Source organism: Branchiostoma floridae, unplaced genomic scaffold, assembly GCF_000003815.2.
Source record: "Branchiostoma floridae strain S238N-H82 unplaced genomic scaffold, Bfl_VNyyK Sc7u5tJ_264, whole genome shotgun sequence".
Classification (NCBI taxonomy): domain Eukaryota; kingdom Metazoa; phylum Chordata; class Leptocardii; order Amphioxiformes; family Branchiostomatidae; genus Branchiostoma; species Branchiostoma floridae.
In genome coordinates, this window is record NW_023365794.1 from 132,285 (window position 1) to 149,166 (window position 16,882).

General features: G+C 41.6%; 3 protein-coding genes across 18 annotated transcripts in view; 2 read left to right on the forward strand and 1 right to left on the reverse strand.

Annotated features, from left to right (window-relative positions):
• LOC118408629 (patatin-like phospholipase domain-containing protein 7) overlaps positions 1-2,698 on the forward strand; it is a 29,227-nt gene extending 26,529 nt beyond the window's left edge. For 15 of the 16 annotated variants that reach the window (XM_035809447.1, XM_035809453.1, XM_035809462.1 and 12 more), the window contains 4 exons: positions 296-440; positions 966-1,062; positions 1,604-1,746; positions 2,463-2,698. In XM_035809447.1, the coding sequence (XP_035665340.1) occupies positions 296-440; positions 966-1,062; positions 1,604-1,746; positions 2,463-2,579 (502 nt within the window). In that variant the 3' untranslated portion in view covers positions 2,580-2,698. The remainder of the gene's footprint in view (positions 1-295; positions 441-965; positions 1,063-1,603; positions 1,747-2,462) is intronic. The other variant, XM_035809451.1, reaches the window with a different exon arrangement.
• Positions 2,699-3,159: 461 nt separating this feature from the next.
• LOC118408631 lies at positions 3,160-8,720 on the reverse strand. The gene is made up of 4 exons (XM_035809463.1): positions 7,229-8,720; positions 6,727-6,845; positions 6,224-6,361; positions 3,160-5,889 (listed from the first exon to the last, which is right to left on the reverse strand). Exons 1-4 carry the CDS (start codon positions 8,643-8,645, stop codon positions 4,846-4,848), a joined length of 2,718 nt encoding a protein of 905 aa, XP_035665356.1. The 5' UTR covers positions 8,646-8,720; the 3' UTR covers positions 3,160-4,845.
• A 5,263-nt stretch (positions 8,721-13,983) lies between these two features.
• The window catches only part of LOC118408628 (L-gulono-1,4-lactone dehydrogenase-like), a gene marked incomplete in the record, with an annotated part of 4,544 nt that continues 1,645 nt past the window's right edge, over positions 13,984-16,882 (forward strand). The window contains 1 exon segment of the mRNA XM_035809444.1: positions 13,984-14,938.

Genomic DNA, 16,882 nt, shown 5'->3' on the forward strand with positions numbered 1-16,882 from the left:
TTGGGACCAATCAGCAGGAAGAACATTGTAGTGTCAACAGTAACCAATCAGCACCAAGGACATGGATATTGTATTTTGAAGAATATTGTATTTTGAAGGTAAATAAAGAGGCCCATGAAACTCTATGCTAAAAAAAGGAAATTGCTAGGTTTCTTCTTAATCATACCAGCAAAAGAAATAGCCTTCAGCAGGATAGTTCCATATAAATGTACATGACACATGTAATGTAATGTAGGTAATATTTTCAGAAGTTATTTTGAACAGAAGTCTTACATAATGTTCATCCCTTGCCCAGGTACAAGACGTTACAGTTTGGTTCCTTTGATGAGATCATGGAGGTGGGGTATGCCCATGCCGTGCCCATCTTTACTGACTGGCGGCGTGCAGACGAGGTGTTCGGGGTGCGGCCACCTGTGGAGGAGCAGGCCAGGCATCCACTGGTGAGGAGTCTACTGGGCTTTTGTTAGAGTCAGGGAATACTGGAAATGTGGAAGTTTTTGCCATGGTTTTATGTAGTACCTTTTCACTGTAAAACCATCCCTAAAATGCTTGTTCTGTCTTGTGACTCCTACTCCCTTATTTCAACTGTGAACACTCCATTTTCTTTCTATCATGATAATGAACCTCTGCAAACATAAAGGCATTTACAGTATCATACTGTAGGTGTAGTGTTTTTTCTTAAAATAGAAATGCACTTAAAAGATTGAAACCTTCAACAAGAAAATATACTGAAGGAAGTATGGCACCCATCTCTGTTTCTATAGCCCTTTGGCCATACAGCTGTACCATACATCAGGGAGGTAGTTCGTTAGTAGTTTTGTGTGGTTGCTATATTCTTTTCCATAAGTACTAAGTGCAAAGCAGAAAAAGCAGTATGTACCGTTTTAGCTTTCTCTATATAGGGCATACATACTTCTGATAAAATAGATGCACTGAACTCACCAATCTGTCTATTTGTACTCCAGACTGGGATCCAGTCCAATGCTTACTTCACTGACCTGGCTGAGCTGGTGTCCAGGATTCCCCAGCAGATCTCACAGAGGGAGGCAACCATATCAGATGGTACAACACAATATCTTTCAATGCAGAACACAGACATGAGTGATCAAGATAGTGGAATTTTCTTTTGTAATACACTAACAGAAAATTCAACAAAGTATTCGTCATTATACAACCTTCCTTTAATTCTTCAATAATTCTTGAGGAAGAATTGAGGAAAGTTGTGTAACGACAAAGACTTTGTTGAATTGATCTACCAACCTGATGAAACTATTTATGGACTTACAGAAAAGTTGTTCCTCTTGGATATGAATTGTGTAATAAAGGTACATGAAATACAAGAGGTGTATGCTATCAATAATGGCATTGCTATCATTATGATGTTTGAAATGAAATAGACTACAGGCGGTTAAGTTTTATCAGAGTATGTACATAAAAATGAACTTTTCTTTGTAAAAGCATTCACTCCAAAAAAAAAAGAACTCAGTGATAAATACATGATTGTACAGTATTAGACAATGTGAGGAGCAATATTGACATAATATGAGAATAAACAGTTGACAGACACTTGTTCTGAATCATCTCTCATCTCTCCACCTCCCAGATGAGTATTCCTCTGAGTATGAGGATGAGGAGGATGCAGACAGTGGTCTGGTGGTCTCCACGTCTGTACCAAACCTGGCAGAGGCTTCGGATGAACCAAAGAAGAGAGAGGCCATCTCTGAGGGCGGTACTCCTACAGATGAGGTACTGTTCCTGACAGTGGAACATTTAGAACACAACACTGTCCCTGCTGGCTGCCTTTGCTTAAACTAATTCTCTAATTGCACTTCAGAAAAGCAGTGTTATTCTAAGCTCACATGTAAAACTAAACAGTGATTGCTCACTGTATGCACTTTTTAAGCATCAGCTGCAAGTTCCTTTTATCACCACCTGTGCATGTTGTATGTAGCATGTTCCATCACTGTTTTGCTTTTTGCCTTATACATGATATCATTGCACATTTTAAATGCAATGTAATACCAAGGTATTCTAACTGTCGAAGAAGCACTTAGATAATTATATTTCTACACTGGTCACTCAAGTCACAAATTTTGCATTCCAAGGACAAATTAGATTTATGCAAGTTCCAAGAAAAAAACATCACACAACAATATAAGAATATTGGCCTTTTGACTTTTTTTTTTGAAACTTTTGAAAACTGATTCTTCGTCTTTTTGGCATTTCTTTGAGGAAAGTTCTTGCAAATTTCTGTGTTAAGAGTAAGACAAAGAAATGTTGTTTGTCCTCAAGCAGGGAAATTTATCTCACACTAGACAACCTTGATGCTTTTATCATCTAACATAGTAACAGATGCTGTAGTTGCTGTTCTGACCCTAACGATAACAAAACCACTAACGGTAGAAATAGTTTGGTGTGCAGTTTGTCAGTGTGCGTTGACTGGACTCTTGTGGCCCTCCCAGGGCAACTTTTCGTTCCTCTCTTGCCAACAGAACAACCTGGGAACTCTGGAGACAGAACTCCGACAGAGGCACAGCCATGCAGAGCTGAGGGAGAGTGCAGAGGAGGAGGAGACCTGAACAGGAAGTGATGTCATCATCACCATGACAACAGGGATGCCTCCCAACTTGCCATATAAGGGTTTTCAAGAGTGTGTGCAGGTGTGGTAGGTGATCATAAAATGTTTATGATAGAAAAATCATTTCGTAAGGACTCAAGTCTACTATTTAACACAAATAACGTTCCTAATACTTGTGTTGAAATATACAGAACAATACAGGATGCAGGGCCAGTATTAGTTTTAATGCAAAATGCATATTTATACATGTATGTTCAAGATGTCATAACTAACTAATTCCAACTTGTTGCATAATGCTGCTTGTTAAGCTAGCAATCTGTGATTTAATATTGACAGCTGTAAAATTGCAAATTGTATGATTCAAAGAATAATTCTATCCAGCAAAATTGAAGAGAAATCAGCTTTGCCTTTTCTTGCTTCTTGTGTGGAAAGGATTTTAGTTGCAGAGTAATTAGACTCTGCTATTACCAACTTTCCATTCTTCTGTTTTGAAAAGTTTGGTTTTGGATTCTTTGCTTTCTCTTTTGGTTTGCAATTTGCTTTTAGACAGGGAGCTGTTGTGTTTTAGTTTCTTTTTTGTGTGTGTTATTTAACATTTCTGTTAAGAGAGTAACTGTTGTTGTACAGAGATTTATTTCATCAGAGTATTTATCTTCTCAAGTATTGTTTAGCCATAAAATAATCACAGATATGGATGGATAATAACCTCCCAATGTGATATATTGTATTGTTGTAGGCCTTGCAACTAGGGAGAACCACAAACTGTTGATTATCTTAATCCTTGGTATCACAGCCATAATAGCATACAATGTCATGTACCTTTTCAGTTACCGTTTCCTTTGGAGTATAGTAGTGGAGTAACTACCAGTTCTAGCTTTGGATTACAGGGTTGTAGGTTTGAATCTTGTCCACCCGTTCATGGTTTCTGAACCCAAACCTGCACGCTACATGTAAAGGCTGTAGTGTTTAGGGGAAACATTGTAACACTTTGACTCTAGATTCGGATCATAGTCATACCATATTTAAGGAGGGGAAAGACACAGATGACCTGTTAATTGTTTTATAACCTGTCTAACCTAGCTGCTGTCGTGATTGTAGTGTGTCTCAAAGATTGACGATATTTTGTAGCCATCGAGTAGCTTTGGATAAGCTACTTCTGATATCTTGTACAAGTTACAAGCTGGCTTTGCTTGCAAGCCTGAAGGAATGTTAATATTAGAGTAGTGTAAAGATTGGTTGCTGAAGTTGACATAATTGCTGGAAAGATTACAAGACAGTTGGCCAATTGAAATAACTTTTGTGTGTTTCATTTATCTCACCTACATTTGTAGCAGCAGTCTCTATTTCATTTGTCCTTAATTAAAGCATTCAACTTAGGTAAGCATTCAACTAAGTCTACAGGTAAATATCAGTACACATGAGAATACTCTAGACATGAATAGAGTGTAGTTATATTTTATTCTCTTCTTTTTATTCAAGAGGCACAAATTGTTGCACACTTAAAAGCAATAAATATTCTCCTGACTTACATGTATATATTACAGGGACACCATTTTTATTGCATTTCCTACAAAAACATTTGTGTGAATATTTGACATCCCATGGAGTCAAACATTAGTCTGAGAAGAAGAAACACTAGAATACTGTGTTATGTACAGTCAGTTCTTGTTGTTAACTAATATTTCCACATGCTATCTAAAAAAATAATATCTATCTAATAAAATAAATCTATAAATTCTCCAGCAAAATGTGACATGTTAACTAAAAAATTTCAAATCCATGATTTAAAACAAAAAGACCTATTTGGGCAGTGGATATTTGTACATCAAGCAACTCTTCAAAGAGTCAATCAACACTTGGTGGTCTTCAGTTTCTCTTGACTACGTAGTACACTGTGTTGACTCTGCAACAACGTTTCCACAGTCTGATAGCAAGATACCCGTCATGTTGTGGCACAAAACAAAGCTAGCTGAGGTAATACTGAATGCAACAAAATATCATCTTACTTTTCCCACCTTTGAATCTGCATTGTCACATGCATAGATTGCAAATTTGCTTATCTGACATACATATACAAGAAAGTTTACAATATGGAGAGCACCAATTCTGAAAACCTATAGTCACTGCATACATGTACATTGTTATAGATTTAACTATGTAGATATTGCCACAATGTTATAGCAATTTTCTCCTGACTGCCCAGGAAAGAAAACCCTGATAACTACATATTAAGGAGAAGCATTTTCTGATAATTCAGATCCTACAACTCAAAATAGATCCTCCTGAACAAGCTTTTGGAAGCCCTGACCCGGCTTTCGACCTCTCCTTCTATGACCTGCACCTTGCAACTTGAACTTCATTTGCATATTTGCAAAGTCTTCTGGCTGTTCCTTCTGCCGTGTCTTGGCTGCCTGCTTCAGCCTCTGCTTAGTCTCCTTGTTGACCTTGAACTTTAGAAACCCGTGAAAGTCGTTTCCTGTTTCAGAGTTGGACCTGTCCCGTAGCTGTACGCTGTAGTATGGCATGCCGCCGATCACGGGTGTCAGGGCAGGCGGGGTAGGTTTGGCGGAGCGAAAGGTCATGAGCGTACCTCCGTTTCCCGTCTCTCTTGACGCTGTCACCTGCAGCGACTGGTAGGCATCCTCGGGGGACGCTGTCACAAGACTCGGAGATGTCGATGTTGTATTTCCACTTGTGTATGAGGTGGTAGAGCTTGTTGCAGTTTCTCCATCAATGTTCTCCTGTGTGGTGATATCTGGATTATTAGAGGCAGTGTTGGCACCCTGAATGAGTGCCTCCACACTCTGCAGTTCAGACAGGTGTGCGGTGCGAATGTGGGCCTCCATCGCGTCACGGTCCTGGTCGATGCGCCCGCACAGTTTACACTTCATGGCGCACCCTACGTCCGCGACCTCTGCCGTCACACCCGACTGCAGGTGTTTCTCCATGTGATCCCTGCGCCGCGTGGTGTACTTGCACTGCTCACAGAACAACAGCTGCTTCCCAGGGTGGCTGGTCACCACATGCTGTATCAGCTCCTGCTGTCCTTCATAGGAATCCCCACAGATCTGGCAGATGTACTTGCTGTACCTGATCACGTTCTTACACCCGGGACCGACCTTCGTCGTCTCTGAGGCGGACTCCTTACCAGGCTTGTTGGTGTGTAGGGCAAGCAGATTGGCATTGCTGGGGGTGAGGGGAGACTTGTCGGCTTTGCTGGAGTTGTGGTTCTTGACAATGTGTCGGTACAGTACTGCAGAGTTGGACGTCACAAACCCGCAGTGGAAGCAACTCTTTAGCCCACCATGTACCTGTGGATTTGAAATGGAACAGTCTGTTAGTCAGTTTTCAGTAACTGTTGAGAATGGAATAGTTATCATGGTGGTTTGATGATCGAAATTTTAGTGGTGAGCTGAAAACTTATCCCATTGGGAACATGTGCTCTGTATTGCACTGTTTCACTATGGTTATTTCAACTGTGAATGTGAATATTAAAAGTCCCCCAGATTGAAAATGAATTTTCAGAGAAAAGATTCATGTCGATCATACACATCCAGGACCTTGTGACTGAAAACAAAGAAATAACAAGTATATTAACATGTACACTTGTTATAAAAACCTGAAAGATGCAGTGATAATGCCCACCTTCATGTGTTGTAAGAAGCCTGGTCCCCAGCTGCAGGTGAAGTTACAGATGGAGCAGGTGTAGTCCTTGGACACCCTGTCACCCCCTACCGACAAGTGGCGCAGTCTGTGTGCCTTCAGCAGCTGCTTGCTGGCAGCCTATAGTAAAGAGACAGAAAATCAAAAGTCAATACAAAATCTAAACGAGCCTTTTTGAAGTGGTTATTTTGCTTTGAAATACAGCAGTTGCCATTTAATTGCACACCCAATTTGCTAGCGTATTATGTACACTTATTTGGGTGGTGCAGCAATTCAAAGTTATCCAGCTGGACCACACCGGTTTGGGATTTGGGGACTCCGTACAATTAACAGTGTGCGGTAATCTATTGTGCGATCAACTGGCTGCTACTGTATGTTGAAAAAACAAAACAAGAAAAGAGTGCTAATTTTTAGAACCTTCTACATTGACCAAACAACACCTGGATGTCAAAATGAAACAAACAAATGCATGTAACTGTCCTTACCTGGTAGCTACAATGCTGGCACTTGAAGGGTTTGTCGAGACAGTGTTTACTGTACACGTGCTGTTTCAGGGTGCTCCAGATGTTGGTAGCATGGCCACAGTAGATACACTTGTACCCTCCTGTGTGTGTATGGAAGGGAGAGTAAGGGTTATTAGCTGTGCATTACATGTACTTGAGCAGCATCAAAATAGCAAAAGTAGTTAAAAACTTGCTGTATTTGGCTTGATACAAGCCCCACACATTAGACATGAAGATTGTATAGCTGAAAATGCAGGTTTTGGTCATAAGCCAGTTTGCATACAATACAGGGGTGAATGTGCCAGAATGAAAATGAAAATAGAGCAAACAAGTATAAATCTAGAATGATTTTAACTTCTAGAACCTAGTAGAACTAACCCTTAATTTTTTTTATAAGACAGCTTTACATGTATCAGCAATTGGTTGATATCTATATTAGAAATAATTTTCCTATCCATATTAATGTCTTAGAAGAAGCACTGACCTTGATCAGAGTGACACTTCAGGTGGAAGTCAAGATCTTCAGCAGTCTTGAAGGATCTTCGATCACATTTGGGGCACTTGTATTCAATCCACGACGTCTCCTTAGTCAGCCACTCTCCACTGTCAGTCTGCTGGGTGTCGGCTTGGCTCTCCTCCATAGCTGCATCTGTTGCCATGGAAACAGTCCTGGCGATCCTGGGCACGACGTCGTCGGAGTCGCCCCCCTTGCTGGCGTCCTTCTGCACCATGTGCATCAGGTGGATCTTCTTGACGAACCCCTCCCTGGTGCGAAGGGCGGCCATGCCGTGATGTTTCTCCAGCTCCCTACGTAGAACCGGGTTGAGCTGGGGCAGGCCGCTCTCCGACATGGTCTCCAGACGCGCAGGGAGGCCCGGGATGACACCGCTGTTTCCCGCGACACAGAACACATCCATGTCTTCCTCCGACGAGGGAACGTCCACTTCAGAGTCGTTCCCCGAATGTTCACTACTGTGGTAGTGGGGAGAATATTTCCCATCCCTCTCTGGAGATGATAAGTGAACCCTCCCTGTCTGGTCCTGTGAAGAGTCAGGACTCATCTGTGGTTCACTGTCTGTTGGGCTCTGTTTCCCTGAGAGTGGCTGGGTAGGGGACATGGCAACATCCTTCCTAACAGGCTGGTACGAGACAAAGGGCCACTTTTCTATCCGACACAGCTCCATTTCATCCTGAGGCTCAGTCTTAATGCTGCGAAGACTCCCGTTGATACTAGTCGGTCTGTTAACAGCTGGGATTGTATCATTTTGAAGAGTCTGTAGGCCCGCTTTTGAGCACCCATCCTGGGAGGTTTGCATACAGCCACAGGGTGAAGAGCAGTCTTCCTTCTCCTTCTTGACCTTGACATCAAGAAACCCAGGTAGTGAGATTTTTGGTTCTTCCGATACCCTGGACACCTCTCCCTGTAACTGTAAACGTTTTCCTTGTATTGTGGACACATGACTTGTGATGCTGGAGTTATTCTGCACAGATGTAGAGTGTGTTGATGCCTCATCCCTTGTCTTGTCAGCTGCATGTGTTTTTGCAGACAAGTCCATGGGATTACAGTCTATGTCAGAATTGACCTCTGACCCTTCAGGAGAACCAACCTGTTGCATGCTCCTCCCACAGTGCACCTGTCTGACATGTTCTAGCACTGTGATTTTCTCTGAAGTGTAAAATCTACACTCCTTACACTTGAAGACCTCGATAACAATGGTCTCTATCATGTCTTCGGCGTCACCATTATAGTTCACCGTTGGGTTTGAATGGTCCAATGAGAAAGCTGCTTCCTCCCTGAGATGTAGCTGAGGATGGTAGCTGTTGAGAAGGGAGAGCCCCATGCTCCCAGTGGTCAGGGGTAAGGATGAACTGTGGTCCATACTGGAGATGTCTGGATGCATGGCCTCAGCTGACAAGATTGTGCTTTGTTGTCCTCAACTTACGCCTTATTCTGACATCTGACAAAATCTGCCAAGGTTATGTCTTCCTGTGGAGAAAACAGAAAATATCAGAAAACCTGTTGTCAGTTTGTCCAAGGACACAGAATGGTATCCCTTGAGAAAACAGATATTTCTTTCCAACAGCAGTATTACAAATCAGGACAACTAACAAGTTACTCAAATCCGATATTTTTTACTCAGCGGAATATATTTGCTCATTTTGCAGCTTCTTTGTATCTATGATGTTATAGTACAATGCTAAATTTTCTTTCAACACAAAGGTATAAGTGGAAGAAAGTTTAGCATTGTACTACAATTACCTGACCAACACAAGTGAGCTTCCATGATGATCTACAGTACGGTATTTTTTTCAAATGGACAAAAATTGATGCGCACACGGGTGTCATCCATTTAACCGAGTTAAATATGCACCTGCTAATTCATAGATTAGAGCCTGGGATTTCTAAAGATTAGCAAACACAAGATTTCTTTAAACCAAACCTGGCAATGTAGTCTAGTATCAGAATTGTATCGGACACTACGTACCTACCTCCTGTATAGCTAGCTTTCAGTTTGACAGTTACTGACTGATGGCCCAATTGTCCCGTTACATCTAAGCGCCGGGCGACTCATCCGTTACAAATAACTGCCTCTACGCAAATATCCCGCCCCTATGGGACATGTTATGTTTCTGGGATGGCCTGTCCATATTTGGTAAAAACCTGTGGCCGCTATGCGTAACCCCAAAACAGAAATCTCCCCTTCCGACGAGGGATCAACCATTTGTTTTCATAATAAGTAGCTTGTTTTCCTTTCTCAGGCGTTTGTGAGCGCTAGAAAACGTTAGAATTACAACTACAGCTTGTTATCTTGTCACTATCAGGAAAGGGGCGCATCGCTAGCATTACCATTACCACTGATTTCACAAAACTAATGACGCGCTGTCCCCGTAACATCAAACATTGTTTTTAAAATAGGCTAAGGCCATGTTGATTTGATTATATGGATGACATCCTCCTGGAACTCCAAAACTGATGCGAGCGAGCGAATAAAAAAAAAGTTTGGCCAAAAAAAAAAAAGTTGCCTTCAGTATGAAATCAAAGTGGCCAGGAAGGTTGAACATAGGACTAAACACACATAGTATGGTATACCATGATCCTCTGGACCTGAATTTTCTGTACTGGTACCTCCCCCAACCAACAATAGATTTTTTTTCTTTCCGTCCTTTCACATCTTATTCTTTGACTCTAGATTCATTTTGGCATTCTATATATGGCATTATTTATCTGTTTTCTGATACTTTTTTTTCAATTTACGGAATATTTGTGCGCATTTTACAGCTGCTTTGCACAATTTCTTGTGTTGTCGAAAACTTCTTTTTTTTCGGAAATGGCTGAAAATTGGTGCGAGCGCGGATGTCATCCATATAATCAAATCAACGTGGCCTAAGGGATAACAGCTGCAGATGGTAATTGTTGTATAATTGAGTATAGCACAGAGTCGGTGAGTCAAGTATTGAAGATGGAAACCGCAAGTAGGAATACCGGGTGCGGACGTCAGGTAATATGGGATATGGAGGAAATGAAACCAGATGATTCACGTGGAAAATATCTTCTCTTTCATTTCACCTTCCGTTTATACCGCGGAGTGTAGCTGTCTAATTGAAGCAAGATGGGGGACATGGAAAACTATCATATTGTGTTCTCGAAAATGTTATTGAAAATATTACAAGACCTAACTGCAACTCCAAGACTACTAATGTATTTTTAAAATTTCAGTTTACTCTCTCTCTCTCTCTCTCTGTTTTATTGTTCCATAATAAGATCAAGTATATACACAGTGATACCGTGCTTATGCTCATGCTAAAAACTCTTTTTGAATATTTTTATTTAGCATTTCGCAAGAATAGTTACCAGCAAAAGTTACAAAACGTTAAAGAGATTTTTTATCTCGTGTTTCTTTTCTTTCGATGCCTTGAACACAGGTCGAGTTACATTGGGTTCCTGCCAAAGAACTAGGAACTCCGATTTGACAAATGTCAAAATATTGTCGCTTAATTTTACGTTATAAAGAAACAAACTGCTCAAGGAAAAAGTTACAAAACGTTTAGGAGATTTTTATCTCGTGTTTCTTTTCTTTCGGTCCCTTGAACCCAGGTCGAGTTACGTTGGGTTTCTGCCAAAGAACTAGGAACTCGGATATGTCAAATGTCAAAATATTTACTTGTGCTTTGCACCGAATTTCGCGGCAAAGTCCAGGTCTCGGCAACCCGGAAGTAACGGAATCGTACAAACGCACCCTTTAACAACTTTACAAAGAAACCTCAACTCACCTATTGAGTCCGTGATCTGGAAAGAAATCCTGCGGCTCAGCTCGCATAACCCTCTCTACAACGTGGCAAAGACATAAAGACCGTCGTCATCACAGCTACATCTTCCCGGGTAAAGCCTACGCAACACAACCCGGAAGCGAGTGGGTTCGCGGAATGCCCGTCTCCCATCAAGCTTTGCCAAGGAAAACAACCCGTGCCCATATATGGGCAAAACTATCTATAAACCACGGCTGCGGCACTTCCTTATATGGGCAAAAACGCGCGTGTAAGGAAGCTGGGGCTGGCCAAGGGCGCGGGGAGACTTCCAAATTCGGTGGATTCGGGCACAGTGATTCCTTTTTATAGCGTGAGAAAAATTTAGTAGGATAAATATGTACTGGAGGGAAATAGCAATGCCGGCTCTGTATGAACATGTTTTGCGTGTCCATGATAACTTTGCCCGTGTGTAACAGTGGGGTTCTAGCGCTGCCAAACTGACCACGCCAACAGCTCTTGAGCTTTTGGTGTTGTGGTTAGCACGTTGGATTTGTGATCCGGCTGCCCGGGTTCGGCGCGGGTTCGAATCCCGGGAGTCGGGATGTTGTTTCTTTCTGTTCTTACTCGCCCCTCGTATTTCTACAATGGTTCCCACGCCGGCCCTGTGAGTAACAGGCTAGTATGTGCCACACAGGGATGTCGATCTCGGAGATTCGAGGACGAATCTTGAAAAGAAAAGGGGGAGTAGTGTAACAGTGGGGTTCTAGCGCTGCCAAACTGACCACGCCAACAGCTCTTGAGCTTTTGGTGTTGTGGTTAGCACGTTGGATTTGTGATCCGGCTGCCCGGGTTCGGCGCGGGTTCGAATCCCGGGAGTCGGGATGTTGTTTCTTTCTGTTCTTACTCGCCCCTCGTATTTCTACACGTGTTTGGTGGCGCGAAAGTCAATAATGTTCCTTTTTCGACTCCAAGGAGAGTAGAGGAGAAAATGCCGAATTGGGGTAAAATTCAATGACAGGACGGGCAAAACACAATAAACTGAATCTTTCCTGATGTATCGTTATTAGTCATATCAATATGCAATATTTATTAAGGACGCTTAGCTCGAAAAAGTCGGAGGTTTTCCCTAGGCAATTGCCATTGATAACGTATGGTTTTCAAATGAAACGGCAAAGAGATATCCAAGGGCATATGCTAATGGTAAACGGTTTCATTTTTAAAAGGAGAAACAATTCGTGCTCCTATAATTGATTTGATTTTCGTTTAAAACTGTTTCCCCAATTAATGTACCCCCTTTGCTATCTGCGTCACAGTTGTCACAGTGGGCAGTAAATTTGGTGATTTACAGTAGACATTGCGTGTCTGGTGTCTCTAGACAGCCCGTTATTCTGTTATTGCTAAAGCTATATCAATCTGCTGTCGTCCTTGTCACTATAAGCCGCAACAGCAAACGAAGATACAAAATGGTTACAAATTATCCAATGCCTGTGTCTAGCTGGGAATTGTAATATGAATTTTGCATTTTCACTGATGTATTTTCATTTCATATCTCTTCTCAGAATCCTGTCCTGACTTACTCCCCGTCGATGTTTTCCTGTGACGTGTATAGCAGCCTGGGGTTTGAAAATAGACCCCACCTCCGTATGAAATGCCCATATAAGGGCGTGCGGTTGAGACGTAATGTAACACCGCTCAATTTCATATCTGCAGCATGTGCCATCTTCAGCTATCCTTCCTGTAATCCTATTATTCTGTATTAGGTCTTCCCATGCGCCCGCTTTATTTGGGCCATCCAATAATGCAATGAGCTAACAGTCTTAACAATGTTATCCTACTGTTGCTATGTACTCAATTTTCAAGTAGACGTATGGTAATGCGTCCAGTTAGAATCATCCCCAAAGAGATGTGAGGATTCGGCGCTCTCTTTGTGTTTTACAAGTGTTTTGCAACATTGGCAATTGTTTCTTGTACTGTATCGCTAGCGGTTCGCCCGGTTGCAAAAACAGGTGTAAAACACCGAGAACTAGCCGAGTGCTCGTTCACCCTTCCAAGGGGTAACCCATATCCGTTATTTCTAAAACCGGGGCACTATTTAGGGAGGTCAAGTCGACTAACGGTGGATTCAAACTACAGTGTTTTAAATATTGCAGTTTGAAACCACAGTCCGTCGACTTAATATCACTAAATGCCCTGTTGTCAGAAACATCGGATATAGGTTATCCCGCAGATAAAAGTGAACTAGCGTTATATCAACTTGAATATTACGTAAAAGGAGCTAAGCGAAAAGTTACCGCGACAAGCCACAATTGCACGTCTGCTTGGACATTGCTTCTGACTGGCATACTTAATCCCCAGAGAGGGACACTGCGCTGGACATAGCGCACCAGACTCATAAATTTCCTGCCTGACCAAATTTGGTCGTCTAAAGGCTGTAACTGAGATATACGCCAACTGTCTCGTTATCAGCTGATGAAAGAAAATCAGGCGTCTGGTCTTCATATAGTCTGCCCTGAAGGATAAAATCTTGTTGTAGCCGCACAGTTTGCTTTTGGACAATTCGTTGAGTCAGACCTTTAGCTTTAGCTGGGCAATGCTCTGCATTCGTCCTTTGATGCCCATATCATATCAGTGGTTTGTGGTATATTAATATGGTAAATCGTCGTACAACAAAAATATATTAAATAGTTGAGATAAAGATTGATATTATGTGATGAAAACTTCAAATGTCTTTATTAAGATGGAATGTATCTGTATCTATATAGCCGGTATAACCTCCCTTCAGGCGTAACACACCAGCTTCGCAGGCACGCGGCGCGGCAGCAGCTGGTTATATTACACTGAACGACCCGTCACACTTTGCACGTCTATCTGCAAGTGTTCTTTAAAACTATCCAGAGAAGATGCTCCTACTGTGCTTGGTGATAACAAATTCCACTCTCTTCTTATCATGTTCGGAAGCACGGAAAGATTCAGACCCGCGGCCTTGGACGGTCTTCTTCTGCTACGCTCCCTGTGTTCATAAATGAAACTGCAGGGATATCTACGCCTTTCTTTGACGTCATCAAATTAGAGATGAATCACGTACAGAAGAACGCGTCCCGCCTGACTAATGGTACACCCTACTGTTCTCACGGGTTCTTCTGACCTTGCCACTCCCTCTGCGAGTTACCGCACAGAAAGATGACACAGAAAATAGAGCACAGGGCATGTATTATTCAGTATCTGGTCAGAGGCTCGGCTGGAGGTTCTAGAGTCACTATTACGTTTAATTTATGAAGGTTAGACTACTAGGTCTCTACAACTGAATGAAAACGGAGATGCATTTCTGGACATTTCGAGTGACATACATCACTCTTCGTTAGCGTCACTAGTATGAACTGGTCACTATTATTAATCTGTTTCTATTTTTCCCAACCTCTCTTTTCATTGTGGTAAATTGACTATAAAGTCCATACATAAGCATCTCCTTTGTCGACGATGTATGGACAATATATCTGGATTAATTCAAACAATAACATGAACTTTTATTGTAGTTTTCAATTTTAGTGGCTATACAATGAAATATAAAATAAACAGTGTCACTGAGGAAAGGTAGTGGATTCTAACTGATGTCTGATGTTTCCAAAATCATATCTAGTTTATTCGTTATTAGTTGCTTGAGTAACTGCTATTTGACGTATAAAGGTTTTCGTATTTTCATATTTGACATATTACAGCACCTTCCAACACACAATATTTCCTTTAAAAAAGTTAAGGTTAGACTGTTTTCCCCAATATAATGCTGTCACGAAATGAAGATGACCTCTAACAGAGGAAGAGTTATCATGATCCGCGTGAACTCGTGCACACAGGCAGGTATACGTACAAAGGTGACCCCGGCGTAAACACCTGGTCCGACCAGTTCTTACCTCCCACACGTCAGCCAGGTGAGCTGTGTAACACGCCCTACAGGTAGGTACATTTTAACATTATATTTTACTTCATCTCTTCTCAGTTTTCGTCCATGTATTGTAGATTCTAGTCGACGCGACGCCCTAACATTGATAGATGTATAGTTCAATTTTACTGATACATATTTGCAATGGCGTCCCCAAACGTACAGTTCATTGTCATGCCCCGCCTTTCTTTTGGTCTCTCTTTGGACATGTGAACTGTAGCTGCTTCCCATAGGCCATGTAAGGACTTAAAGAATGCCACGTTTTCTGTGGATTTAGTGGAACTGCGAAACTTGGATATACAGTGTCAAAATAGATGCACCTAACAGCTGTTGTATTGACCTTGAATGTGCGTCCACAAAAAAGGTTGTCATCGCCAGTTGTTGGATCATCCAGATTATAACAGATCGGACAGAACTAGAATTCTATCGACGTTGATAAAATTAAGTCATGGCGTAGAAACCAACGGCAACGGAAGTGTGGCCTATAGTTTATTCCAAATAACACGCCTATTTGTTAGGTTTGAACAATAGCTAACGTTACAGTCAATCTTGCATGACAACTTCAGCGATCCAGCCCCAGAGTATGTCCCTATCATTCTCGTTTTAAATTAATTTTTGAAATAAAAATATACCTTGTGTACATAAACATAAACAATATCTATATCTGTGTCTATATGCATCAAGCCTGTGTCCTACATGTCATGAAGATTCATTCTCAAACAAAGACCTGAGATATTTATCCCGCGGGTATCTAGGCACCACCCAGACAGTGTCTAGTATATAGGCCAAGCCAAATCACTCTGTTGTTTACAATGCCAAACATGTTTTCTTACGATGGTTTCAGATCGTCCAAAAAGATAAACTAGTAACGAAGAACTAGTGTTTCAAATGATAGACAGAATTCTAAATTCTTGATGTTTTTTTGTTGCTCAAGGACAAACGGTGTTCTTCTGTAATAATTATCTCGCACATTATTATGAAACAAATTGCGAAGTAGTAACGGCCTAAATTTCACGGGGCGCAAAAGGTGTGTAGCCGCAGGCAGGTATTATGCAAATCATCAGCAGGGGACGCTAACAATTACAACTTTCACTGGCTATTGTGCCTCTGTGTATATAGTGATCTTCTGTCAAACAATATCTACAAAAAACTACCACTTCTTGTGTCAAGTTCACCCTCGCCAATCTGTCATAGGTATGTGTACAAAGTTATTTTGTATGTTTTGAATATATCATATCATGGCCTCATTTACATTAGATACGATAAATATGTGTGGGATATAGGTATCACCTTGAACGTGGACGCCATTGTTCTTGAAATATAGACACGACTGCATGCCGTCTGAAATGGACGATTGTGACAGATGAGAACCGTTATAGGATATTGGAGGTGAATTGCTAGAGACAAATACACACAAGGCTGATAGTTATCGAGGCTAAACTAGCCTTGACAATGACATCTGGATATGAGTGCAGAACGTCCTTCAAAGTGTGAGGATACTTGAGTACATTTTAGGACGCTTTAGTTCATACTCAAAATTTGCAAGATCATAGTGGACCTACTAAAACTAGGCTAACGTTACATTGTTTAATGTGCTATGTTGTTCGAAATCCAAATCCTAACTCTAAATCCTACGACTGCGTTTGCAAGGTACATAGGAAATCTTTATTGACACCGTTGAACAAAAGTATAGCGAATTTCGTAAGCTCTTTAACCGTTTATAGTACAACTGTGTTTGGTTTGTTTGTTTGGCATCCGTCTGTCTCGGAAGACAATGGTAGGCAGACAGGGTGGGTTTAAGGCGACCCGTCTGCCTGGCCTGCACTTTTTAAGGTGAAGGAGGGGTGTGCACTTCCTTCTCCACCACCCTCTCGTCCACTGGCGCACTAAGTCCTACAGGGGCAATTGTTTGCAACGTGTAAGACGGCCCCAGCAGATGCAGGTTTGTTATTT